The 13,428-nt window shown below is 35.4% G+C and overlaps 1 protein-coding gene across 9 annotated transcripts in view; it reads left to right on the top strand.

The window, feature by feature from the left end:
- The window catches only part of DTNB (dystrobrevin beta), a 111,708-nt gene that overhangs the window by 19,175 nt on the left and 79,105 nt on the right, over positions 1-13,428 (top strand). For all 9 annotated transcript variants that reach the window (XM_087929191.1, XM_087929177.1, XM_087929183.1 and 6 more), the window contains exons 4-8: positions 2,740-2,953; positions 5,294-5,379; positions 5,893-6,047; positions 6,539-6,644; positions 7,947-8,113. In XM_087929191.1, the coding sequence (XP_087785317.1) occupies positions 2,740-2,953; positions 5,294-5,379; positions 5,893-6,047; positions 6,539-6,644; positions 7,947-8,113 (728 nt within the window). The remainder of the gene's footprint in view (positions 1-2,739; positions 2,954-5,293; positions 5,380-5,892; positions 6,048-6,538; positions 6,645-7,946; positions 8,114-13,428) is intronic.

Genomic DNA, 13,428 nt, shown 5'->3' with positions numbered 1-13,428 from the left:
AACCAGGATTGCTGGGATGGCCATCCCTAAACAATATGATCATGTGACATTGCACTTTATGACCATAGCACTTATGCCAATGCCATTATAACCCAAAGAATAGTAATAGCACTTAGACTTATATATCACTTCACAGTGCTTCACAGGCCTCTTTAAGCAGTTTACAGAGTCAGCCTATTGCCCCCAACAATCTGGATCATCATTTTACTGACCTCAGAAGGATGGAAGGCTGAGTCAATTTTGAGCTGGTCAGGATTGAACTGCCAGCAATCGGCAGTTAGCAGAATTAGCTTGCAATACTGCATTCTAACTATTGTGCCATCATGGCTCATACCTTTACAATTTTCTTTTTTTTCAAAAAGAAAAAGAAAAAGAGGTGAAGTGTTTACTCTAGCTGCTGGATCTAGACAGCTGAAAGTGAAAAGAAAAGATATGAGGAGTAGATTTAAACTTCATCTATGCTATTTATAGAATTTGACAAAAGATCTGGTGCTCATTTCTTTTACACGCTGTTCACAGCAATCAGAATTTAGAAATATTTGTCCTAACTTATTACTTGCCTCTGTTTGCTTTACCTTGACTTGATTATCAAACATTGAAAAATGCAAGTGTAACAAAAAGTGGAAAAGGTACTTCCATCTTGGTCAATGTAGATAATGTGGGTCTTTTATATGCAATCCAGAGGACTTTTTACATCTTCCACACTGATCTCTATCAAATGATGGTGATGTAGAAGTTAGAGAAAATCCTCAATACATACTGTGTTTATGTTCTTGAAAACAAATGTGCCTGAATAAAGGCAAATGCTGTGGCAGCAGAGAAAAAATTGCCTTTCATGAAATAGGAGATAGTATTCAATGTGGATTGTATACTCTAGTAGTTCTTAAAAGACCCAAAGCTGAGAGTATAATGTACAATTTTGAAGATATGCCAAAAGGCAGGGCAGGAAAAATGTGTTAGGAGGAAGTATGTGTAAATTATGATTGCAGTATGTGGTGCAGAGCAAATTCCTGTTGTTAAAAATAATGTTGCAAGAAGAGGGTGTTTAACGAATACATAATAATATAGCATAAAGAAATTGAAGATGATGGAGAGCTCATGTTGGCATTACCAACATGAGTGTGTTCACTGGAACAAAAGAAACTGTTCCCTTCAGTTAATTATTAACTTTTAGAGCAAAGCCTGACAGTTTCATTCATGGAATCACAAAATTCTAAGGGTCGTGGCACTGCGAATTTTAGAATGCTTATTTTAAGAAGTTCCTAGGTAAATGTAAGTTATTTTTATGAAGGAAATATCTGCAATTTGTATTATTACAAAATTGTCTTATAGAAGATTTTCCTTTTTTAAACATATATAGTTAGAATTGTAACAAATTTTATAGTAGCAATAAAATCATAGAAATGAAAGAGACTGTTTAGCCCTGGAGTCCAAGTTCTGGCTTACTGCAGGAGTTAATTATTAAGGCATTTTTAACAGATGGTTGTCTGGCCTCTGCTTGAACATGTGAAGAGGAACCCATCACCGCCCTGGATAATTGGCACCGCTGTCAAGCTGTTTTCATAGTTAGCATGCTTTTTCCTAACATTCAGCCAGAAACTGTCTTCTTGTAATTTAAACCAAGGAATGTGCAAAATTTACTGATTTGATAGTGGAATATTCTGGAGAATTTTCTTCTGGACCATGCCATTTTGGAACATCATGTCTGGGACACTTCAAATTGCTTCAGATTTGTTGGATTTGCTTCTGGAAATCAATAAATTATTTAGTACAGTAGACCAGAACAGGAACAGAATGTTCTGTAGTTGGGTGTTTTATTTTAAATAAATCAGTTTATTTAATTTACTAGGGGATAATGTCAGGGTTGACATTATCAGACTTTAAGTTTGACAGATATAGGTTGCTCCAATCTCAAACAGCTTACTGTCCCTAGTTAATTTATTATTTATTATTCCATGAAATAATGTTTGGGATGACAGAGGACCGACCTTGACTATATGTATGACCTTCCTGTAGTCTCCGCCCCCCCAAGGCTAGACATTTCCATTTCTTTCCATTTCTTGTAAGTTTCCACACTATGATTCTCCTATTCTCCTATCCAGTTTCTTTGCATCTTCCTGAAATAGTGGTCCTCAGATGTAGATAAATACAGTACATCAAGTAGCCTCAAACCAATGCAGAATATAGTAGTAATATTACTTTCTGTGATTTAGGAACTATATTTCTATTGAGGCATCAATAAGCCTCAATTTGTTTTTAATACAGTAGTTAAGTCACACTGGTAACTCTTTCAGCTATAATTCTGAGGTACTTTTCACACATTTTATTACCAAAGCAGGTATTCCCCACCCTGTATCTACCTTCCTTCCTTCCTTGCTTGCCTAGTACAAGTAAACAGGAAATGTTCCACTTATTGTAAGGTGTGGCGGCAAAATTACATGGAGCTGAACATTTTCAGTGAGTTCCCCCTCAGGTGAAAGTAACCCCCCATGCTCATGGCTATTCAGAAACTTTTAAGATCTAGCTTTTCTAAATGACTTTTGGGGTTTGATTTTGGTCTGAGCCAGACATGGCACTAGAAATTTTTTTCATTGTTCAATGTTGTCATTTTTATTTTTGATTGTTCTATATATTGTATAATCCCTTAATTACTTACTGCTTAGAGTCCATAGATTGAAGCAATATAGAAACCTTACAATTATTTTTGTGTAATATTTATAATATTTTTGTTTTTTCCAGTACATCTTGTGGATATCTGGAATATGATTGAAGCCTTCAGAGATAATGGCCTTAACACATTGGACCATAATACAGAGATCAATGTATCTCGACTAGAAACTATCATTTCCTCCATTTATTATCAGTTGAATAAACGCCTTCCATCTACTCACCAGATCAGTGTGGAGCAATCCATCAGCCTTCTCCTCAACTTCATGATAGCAGCATATGATAGGCAAGTGATTTTGTTCTTGAAGCAATCTGTGTTTCTTCTGACCAAAAACTAGTTGGACTGGAGTAAGCCTGAGATCTATAGAACCAACTGGGTCAGTAGGGGCAATCTCAGCTTTTCTAACTATGGTTTGTTGAATTGACAATAGTCAGTAGTCAAAACCAAAGCTTCTAAGACAAGATTTTTCTTACAGGTAGTCCTCGGTTAACAAAACAGTAGTTGGGACAGAAGTTCTGCTGCTAAGTGATACATAACTGTGTTTCTTAATGATGGCAGTTGCAGCACTTCCTAGTTGCTGTCATTAAGCAGACTCTAAGGCCATCATTAAGTGAGGACATCATGTGGTCACTATTTGTGAACTTCTGGCTTCCCCATTGACTTTGCTTGTATGAAGCTGGCAAAGAAGGATGCAGATGCTGACCAAGTAACTCAGAGATGCTGCAGAACTCCAAGAACTGGTCATAAGTACTACTCAGTCAACCCCAGTATAAGTATGGTTACTGAACAGGTGGTCATTAAGCACTGATCAACTCTATTTTTCTTTCTTCTTTTCCCTTTTGTGTGTTTTAGGTTGTAATACTGGGAGTGGAAACGCCTTTACTTTTTCTTGACTGTAAACTACTATAGTAAATACTATGCTTTTTTTTACTCAGAAGCTTTCCATTTAAAATATGAAATTGTATATGTACTTGGTAGCCAATACATTTTTTCTTATTAGTCATTGCCTGATGAGAGTGCTTTTCCTTTTTCACTGGGCAACTGGCAATCTTTCCTCCCACATAAGGGAGAAGACTAAGTAGATCAAATGGCATTTTTCTGTAGAAGTTTAAGTCCTTTATATGGGTTTTTTAAAAAAGGAAAATTAAACATCCTCACTTCCCTAAGAAACATTATTGTGAGCATCTGTTTTGAAACCTGGGTTAAAAATGCCTGGGAATTATACTTTTTTCTTGATCTTTGTTCCTAGTCTGCAAATGCCAGTTTGCAGACAGACTTTTGACTTTTTACTTGCTGCTCTAGCTTCCAGATGATAAAAGAGAACAGATCTGTGCCAAGCTTTCATTTGGGTCTTTGGAATTTTTTTTATTTTGTTGTGGAGGTGGAAGTTGAAAGAAAGAAAAATTTTCAGTTCCTGCAAAGGGAAGGAAGCAGGCTGTGAACAACTGAAGGAAGTAAAAAGCAGTCTATTGACAAAGCAAACTTGCTTAAAATAAATTTGTAGTTAGTTGGAAGCAGAATAGGAATTTTATTGACTGGGAATTATTTGGAAGGATTCATTTGCAAGATGAGGAATAGAGGCTAAGACTTCAACATTTATTTAGCAGCTATATTTAATTTAAGAAAATGGGGAGAAGCAAAAGAGATTGGTGGGATCGAGTCATCATGTTTGGTCATTTCGTTTTAGCCATAAATAAAAATATGATTTTTGTAATAGAGTTTGCTCTACCTGATTCAGTTGTCTCAGCTACAAATTTTCACAGTTTTAGTCACAAATTGACTTCTGTGGACCTCACTTCATATTTAAGAGGTCTATAAGGGGGCATGCATAAGTGCGCTAACGTGCCTATTGTCCCTGTCATTTTATTTTTATATTATTCGTGTTTTTGTTTTTGTTTGACAAATTATAAATATAAATAAATAAACTGCTGAATAAGCCCATCAGAATATAAAAACAGACTTATCCAAAAACTTCTTACAAGCTTTTTTGTTACTGTGATGTATAGCAACCTGAACATACTCTTACGACTCTTAGTTACTAAGATCTCATCTATAGTCTCTTGGTTTGGAAAAGATATAAGAAGTACCATGCATATAATATTTAAATTGTCACTGATTGTATCAGTGTCTCTTGATAGAGATACTAATATAGAAAATGACAATATTGGTGAGGCAACTGATATCTTCTCAAATCTACACACAGCCAGCTAAGTGAAACTGTCTTTGTATATAGCTCGGAACACTGAGGCAATCAAGAACTACAAACAGAATCTACCATAGAATTAACACAAATAACTCTGTAGAGTTAACATTCCATAACAATTATTGTATAAGCAGAATTCTTTTTTCAAATAGAAGATATGTGCATTTTAGGTATCTGAACTTGATTTTAACAATCTCAGAAATTGCTTGTGTTGTATAATAGATGAGGTGGATTCCTCTTCAGTTCACTTAGCTCTCTTTCTCTATAATATTTTTTTCCTAGCAGAAAAGTAGGTTTTTGGACAAATATTGTTACATATTGTCCTGTTGAATAAAATGGTAGGTGTCCATAAATCGGATGCTTTCTTACTCCAGCAGTAATTTAAAATTTCTTATGTAGTGAGTATGGCTTATCTTTTACAGTGAAGGTCATGGAAAATTGACAGTGTTTTCCATAAAGGCAATGTTGGCAACTATGTGTGGTGGAAAAATTCTGGACAAGTTAAGATGTGAGTATTTTGACTATTTTGAGTCAATAATGTATTATTAAAATTTTATGGTCAAACACCAAGTTTGTGGCATTTAAAACACTTACTTTCATCATTGCTTTTTTGCCATGGGATAGAATGATATAATATAACATTATAGCAATACCTATAGAACTTAGAGTTATATACCGCTTCATGGTGCCTTTACAGCCCTATCTAAGAAGTTTACAGAGTCAGCATATTGCCCCCAACAATCTCATTTTTGGAAGGATGGCTGAGTTAACCTTGAGCCGATGAGAATCAAACAGTTGGCAGTTGGCAGAATTAGCCTGCAATACTGCATTCTAACCACTGCGCCACCAAGGTTCTTATTATTATCCTTTATTTTTTTTTCTTTTATTCAGGGAATATATTTATTTGCAAAATAGTAAGACTTTACAACAAATGAAATGTCTGCTCAATGCTAGGTTTAAAATATTAAATATAACATATTGCGAGCCACATTTTCATATCTGCCTTTGATTTGTATTTTAGATAGTTTCTCTCAAATGTCAGATTCCAATGGGCTGATGATATTTTCAAAATTTGACCAGTTTCTAAGAGAAGTTCTGAAACTTCCTACAGCTGTTTTTGAAGGGCCTTCTTTTGGCTACACAGAAAATTCTGTGCGAACATGTTTTCCTCAGCAGGTAAGCTTTATGTGAGATGATACACAGGGCTTTAAGTGCTGACTTATATTCAGTGTCCTCCAAATTAATCATAAAAGATGAGTCTATGAAAGACTAGTTCCCTTTCTAGTTTTCTAGAAAGCTCCCTGATGTGTAGGGTGAATATATTCATTCGTTCATCATCCTAAAATAAACACACGTTTCTAAAATGTATTTTAAAGAAAAGTATAGTAGAAGATAGCAATGCTGCTTTGCCTTCTAATTAAACAACCTATTTTATAAATTTATTGTGACCGTAACAGGAAAATAAATGTGAGTATATTGAGACTAAAATTCTATCTAGTTAAAAAACACAATTGAATCAGAATTTCTTTATTTTTAAGATTAGTGGATTTTGGAGAGAGAAGGATGCGTTGGTTTCTTACAACATTGGGTAGTTTTTTTTTTTTTACTCACTTATTAGTCCAATTCTGCTTGGCTTTCCTCTGAACTTTTATTTCTTTGTTTTGCAGAAAAAGGTAACATTAAATGTGTTCTTAGACACCTTAATGGCTGACCCTCCACCCCAGTGCCTTGTGTGGCTACCTCTGATGCATAGACTTGCCCATGTTGAAAATGGTATGTGGCATATATTCCTGAATCATTCTTTACATATACAGTATGAGCTTTGTGCTTCCAAGTTCATTGAATTATCTATTGCAACCTGGGTGCTCTTTAAGTCAAACTTGTGTGACTTAATGTGCAATGGAATGATATGAGTGTCTGAACATTCTGTGAACTTGTTTCATAGAACCTTAATATTTAAGTCTATCCTTTAGCATTCATTATTGAGTTTCACTTTAGTAAGAAATTTTTAAAAGTGTTGTTGAATCAAGTCTAGGCCCAATCTAATCCAACATTCTACTTCTCAATATCTAATCATTACTTCTGAAATGTAGACTATGAGTTGACCTATACTTCTCGACAACTGGTAGACAACAGCATACTGTTTATGGTCTTGTACAGTTCCATTGGTGTTAGCCGGGGTGGAATGCTATCGGTTCTGCCCTTACGCAAAACGTAATCACCAAACCGGTAGTAACATTGGTTGAATCCCACCCCTGGTGTTAGCTAATTATAACCTTACATTCCATGAATTTGTCTAATTTCTTTTTAAGTTTTCTATTGGGTCCCTTCATAAACTGTTTTAAATGAACCATTCTTGTATCTGATGCCTTCTTTAGTAGCAGTGGCATGGACAAGTTCATTTAAGTACACCTTTCTTGATCTGCAATAACATTAATTTTCATGATTCTCCTCTTTATTTTCTTAGTCAAATTTGGTTATGAATTTTTTTTCTAGGAGGGCTGATTACATCTATGTTGAACTTAATAGCAGTGAGGTTGTTATTTCCGAGAGGCTCATTAACAGTTACACCTCATACCCAGTTTTGGGGGAGGAATCTCTAATAATTCCCATTGACTGTCTCTAAGAGAATCATAATCTCAACTTCAGCTTCCTAAATCTTAATTTAGGAATATTGCATAGTGTAGCAATTATAGACAGGAAATATGAGCTGGAAGATCCCCTCCCTCCATTCCAAGCTTGGATTGGTCTTGTACTTCTACAAAATATCTGCTAAACTTAGAGACTAATCAGTTTACCTGAGTCTCTGTCTAATATTTCATAGCTATTAAACTCTTCACTTGCTAGTATTTGGGGTAGTGTGTGTTATGGTTTGACTTATTATCTAAAACTACAAAAAAGAAGGATAGAACTAGAAGTTTATAGACAATTTATGACTCCTATTTAAAGTACAATATGTAGAATTCTCACAGCACTAGACTCACTGAGGACTGTTTATGCAGCTTAGGACGAAGAGGCCTGTTTTTCCAGATGCAGTTCTTACTATTTCTTTTCCCCCCTTTTATCTCCTTCAAGTCTTCCATCCTGTGGAATGTTCTTACTGCCGATGTGAGAGCATGATGGGCTTCCGATACCGATGCCAGCAGTGCCACAACTATCAACTCTGTCAAAACTGCTTTTGGCGTGGCCATGCAAATGGCCCTCACAGCAACCAGCATCAAATGAAAGAGCATTCCTCTTGGGTAATCACTCTCTAATGTACTCTTTTCTCTAGAGGCAGGTCTGGTGCCTTTCTAGTATGTGAGTCATAAGCAAGGAACATTCCACAGTCTGCAGCCATAATGGGGAGAATGATGGACAGACCAGACAACATACTTTTTAGTCCTATTGATCCTTTGGTTAAAATTGAAAGCCCCACAGCACCCCGAGGGCTTGAACAATGCAATAAAAATATGTCAGGAGTTACAATTCAGATGCACTCTGAACAAGTTTTCTTTATGGTATGTTTAGAGGCCGCTTGTTATGAGTTGTTTCTATAACATAGATAAGGATGGGGATTTTTAATTAGTATACTATAGTACCTTTGTTAGTTTTGGCTGTAGGAACAAGCTGGTTATCTTTTGGTTGCTTTGTTACTCAGCTGGATCCCTCTCTGGTTCCTACATCTGGTCTCTGGGCTGGTGTTGGAATCTCCTTGCCTTATGGTACTGGGTGATTTCAGTCTCCATGCCTTGGCACCTGGTCAGGGAAAGCTTAAGAATTCATGGCTGTCATAGCAAGTATAGTCTTAGCACATGCAATCTGTAACCTATCACACTCTGTTGTCATACATGAGACCTTGTGTTTGCCTTGGAGCAATTAAATTATAATCCTAATATAAAGAGTATTCCTGCATTAAGGAAGTTAAGGAAGGAAATATCTCAAAAAAGTGTTATAATAGGAAGGTAATTTAACTTTTTGAGCATTATTATCAATAATTTTGGCATAATAAATGGAGCAGGATCATTTTTGTGCCCAATAGTTAATTTAGGGAATTTATGGAGCGGCACCGTGGCCTAGAGGTGAAGACGCTCACTTCCCACCTAGCCCCTTGCAGTTGCCCCAACTCCACCCTGAAAAAGGGACTACAGGATCATGAAAGGGAAAAAAAAAAGCTAATTTAGGGAATTTATAAACATGTAATTTAGGGAATAAAGGCTGCCTTTTGTAAATATAACAATAGCAGAACTCAGGTTCAATAGTTACTTTAGGAAATTTATAAAATACCACTGGTATATTTTTATAAATACTATATTTTTAGGATTATCTATTTTAAATAGCACATTCTGTGTGGCCATGGGTATGCAATGAGATGCTCAGCCTCTTTCTCCAAATCCCAATCTATCCTTTCACTGTTTCCATCCTAAATTCTTTCTAAAGTTTGCCCAGTTGTGCAGAGGTTGTGTTTGAAGAGATGACTGATGATTTATTACACTTTAATGACAGCCTTCTCACTCCAATGCATGTTCCATGGATTTGCCTAGTAGAATTAAGTAGTATTTTAAAAGAGAAAAGGTTTTCTTTGGCATCAATGACTTGAAGCTGGCAGGGAATGCTTGGGAGGCTGTAAACGAGACTGAATTATCTGTTTATTTAATAAAACTACTTACTGGCAGGTGAGATACCTTGCTCATAAAACTATTAGTAAAAATAGCTTAGCCTGGAGCTAAAAAAAATAGTTCAACAACATGCTGATGGTCAGTATTCCTTTTCTTGGCAAAGGATTTGAGAGAATGCCAGGTGATGAATTCAGTTATTCATAGTAAAAGCTGCGTTTTGTGATCCATTTCATTTAGGTTTCAGATCTGTATTTAATTATAGAAACTGTTATATGATTTTTGCAGAGAGATGGCAGATAACCAAGAAATCTATTCCTATTTTTTTTTAGATTGCTCAATGGCTTTTGCTACTAAACATAAAATTGTTTTCTGGCTAAACTGTTTGAATCATGTCTGGAAACATTAATTGATGACTTTGCTAATTCTGTTTTATTAACCATCCTGATTATATTATCAGAATCTTAATATTTAGGGAACATTTTCCCTTGTAGGATTAACTGAGTTATATGGAAGAGATTCTGTAAGATGTGATGGAATACCTAATAGGGAGGGCAGCAAGACAAGACAGGGAAGGGAGAAAACATGGCCAGCACAGAAGAAAAAGTTCTTGAACTCCGGAGAAGGAGAATGCATTAATAATAAAAAGACTCAAAGTGACTCTGCCTTAATTACATTAGCTTATATAAAAGAATTACTTTAATAGCATTACTATATTCTGTTGTATTACCCCGCTAGCAATCCAGTAATGCACTTGTCAGAAATCTAAGCAGTTCTTGTTACTGGAGTTTGTCAGCTTTGATAGATACTGTTATACACACCTGTGTTCGCATGTGTATATGTGGATTTATCCATAGTATGGATGATGTACCTTCATAATTATAGCCATGAGCAATGGTTACTGTATTGCATAAGCAACTCAGGTTATTGGATATGAAAAGCAATTTCCTTCTTATAATAACTTCTTGTATATAGGTTGGCCTGGCAATTACATATTGTTTTCTTTAAAGTTACAGTGGACTATTTCATTTCAGTGCACTTACTGGTATAAGTAGAATTTCAACATAATGCCTGTCCAGCAGTCACTTGTTTTCCCTGTATGTTCTAAACATTTCACCACATAATAAATTACTTGGGCTATGATCCAGAATGTCCACTTCCCTTTGTGATTAGGTGAGACAAAGCCTTCTATGCTCACACAGTAGCAGAACTCTGGTCATTAATATTTTAAGCTCTCTTGTGCTTCATATGAAATGTTTTAGACGTGACTGTATTTATGTATCCAAGAAAAAAGCCAAGTGTTTTCAGCATTATTTCTATGGCCATTTATAGTTTAAATTTTGTTGATAGGTGATGCAAAGTTGGAATATTCCAACGAAGGCTTATGGTACACTTCAGATATATCTGATTTATCATATTGATTGTGTACTCCTCCTTTTAATATCGATTTGTATTTAAAATAATATGGCCGTTATACCTGTCATATTATTTTAAATAAAAATAGATATTAAAAAGAGGAGTGCACTACTCACATATGATAAATTGTTTTCACCTTAGTTACAAATGTAATGTGGCATACTTAAGCCACTGTAAGCCATTCTGTTAGGTGACTTGAATATCTTTATTTTAACAGGTTATGATATGAAAGTAACTTTAAGAACATGCTTTTTTCTTTCTTTCCATTCTGTTGGAGATCCTAAGAGCACTAAATAGTGGAATAAAATACTTTCCATAAATAAGTAAATAAATAGTAAGAATCTGATTGTGTAGTTCCCTAGTTCAAATGTAAAACAAGTTGAATATAACTTCAAAATGAACATTACATGAAAATTCTGATGACAAGTGTAAATACAACTAATGTGAAATATGACAAGTATAAATGGCATTAAGTGACAAATACCTTTTCAAACAAAAAAAAAACAAATAAGGAGGTTAACTTGATTTCTGTAGTTCACATAGGAAATCCTATTTTAATGAGTGGCACAAACCACCATCAGTTATTGTTATAACATTAGGATCTCAAAGTCTTAATTTTTTTAAACAAGATTTTGAGTAGAAAAAAATGCAGATTTCTTTTTAAAACAATGTCAGCAAAATTAACACATTGTGATATCCATAATAGAACTGATTTATTAAAAATCTTGAACAAACATGTCAATATTGTTAACATTGTCTATCGCAAGGACTTTCAAATTGGCTTTAAAAAGAAATTGACCAGAATATGATTGTGTGTATTTTTTAATCAAAGTGCTTTTCAGACTCAAACTATACATAGATTAATTACAGATCTCTGTTGGTTATCCAGGGTAAAACATCTAGCGCCTCTTGATTTCATCTATGTTGGTTTATTTCTACTACAAGTAATAAGATTTCTGTATTCTGTTAGTGGTTTTAAACCAGCTTTTAAAAAATTGACAAGTTTAAGATATGTGGACTTCAACTGCTGGAATTCCCCAACTGGCATCTCCCCATTTCCGCACTTATAAAAAGAATTTATGCTGATATACCACCTCCAGCTGGGTTATATTCATTCAAGTATATCTCCTTTCTGTTTTAATTGTTGCAGGGTATTACACAATGTTGTTTTTGAAAGTAGTCTAGAAACTGGCAAATCCAGTGAACCTGGAAACAGAATTGATAGCAATGGCATAGTATCAGCAGTTCATGTTGTCATATTTTATACAGCACTTTGAAACGATTTACTCTGCATCCCTTCCACTAATATTAAAGCCATTTTGTGTGTTGTATTTATGCCAACAGTTTGAAGAAATATTGCAGCAGAAACTATATAAATGCTTAAAGTGTCTGCTTCTCTCTTTTTTTAACAAATGAGTGGAAATCCACCAATTTGCTTCGGTGAAGAAAGAATGTATACAAATCTGTTTAAAGGCATCGTTTACATTATAGCATATCTCACTGTGATGTATTTAAGTTCCATCTTCCTGTCTTATCCTTGCCAAATATTCACATATTCTTAAATCCTAAACATTGTCTCAGAATTGAGTACAGTACTGTAGATTTATACTCGCTGAACTCAATTATCTTTCACACTGTGACAAGAGTAGCTCTATTTTTTTTAAAAAGAAAGATGGTTTAACACATCTTGTACAATGAGTTCATATGTCACTGCATGCATTTGTGGTTTTTCCTTTTCCCCCAGAAAGTACTTCTTCAGTCAGGGGGGAAAAATTGACTTCTTAATTACGTTGCTAAAAAAAAATCTATGGAAACAAAATATTGGCTTTCCTGATTATGTTCCACTCTTCTGAGTTAAGAGCTCACTCCTCCTCCATGTTAGTCCTTGAAAATAATTTACCTTGTTTGCAAAACAGAGAGTTTTGCATGGCAGAAGATCAGACAGAAAGTCAGAGTGGTTTCTGTCCATTAGCAGAAGAGAATCTGCCAGTGGTATTAACCTTGATGTAAATACTATACTACCACCTGCTGTTCAAAATAACCATCCCCTTTCCTGACTTCTGGAACACCATACCCCTGAGAACTGGAAACCTTTAAAAATATGTCTTTTTGGGGGGAGATGTGGGTGTCAGGAGGTTAATGAGCCCTGTGACACAAGTGCTGTTGTGACTACTGTTATCCTCAGCTTCCACTATATGTATATTCTATATTCTATATGTTTTTCTAATTTTTTAAGTATGTTTGCCGCCCAGAGTTGCTAAAGTTGTGAGGTGGGCAGCCATGCAAACCAATTAAAATAAATAATAAGTAAATCCCTTCCAGCCATGTTCCAATGTTCCATTTCTCAAGAAAGACTCTAGAGTAGAGGTGTCAAATTCAATCCCATTGTGGGCCATATCAGGATTTTATTTGCCCTTTGGGGGACAGAGTAGTCGTGGCCTGGGCATTGTGGCTGACGGGGTGGCCATGGCCAGGGTGAGCCAGGGTGGCATGGGCTGGTCCCTCACTGTCTCCAGTACAGCAACACGGGACAACTCTGGGCTTAT

This window comes from Pseudonaja textilis, chromosome 1 (assembly GCF_049901715.1).
Source record: "Pseudonaja textilis isolate UNSWEBS1 chromosome 1, rPseTex1.2, whole genome shotgun sequence".
NCBI classification, from domain to species: Eukaryota; Metazoa; Chordata; class Lepidosauria; order Squamata; family Elapidae; genus Pseudonaja; species Pseudonaja textilis.
This window is presented reverse-complemented; position numbering and strand designations above follow the sequence as displayed.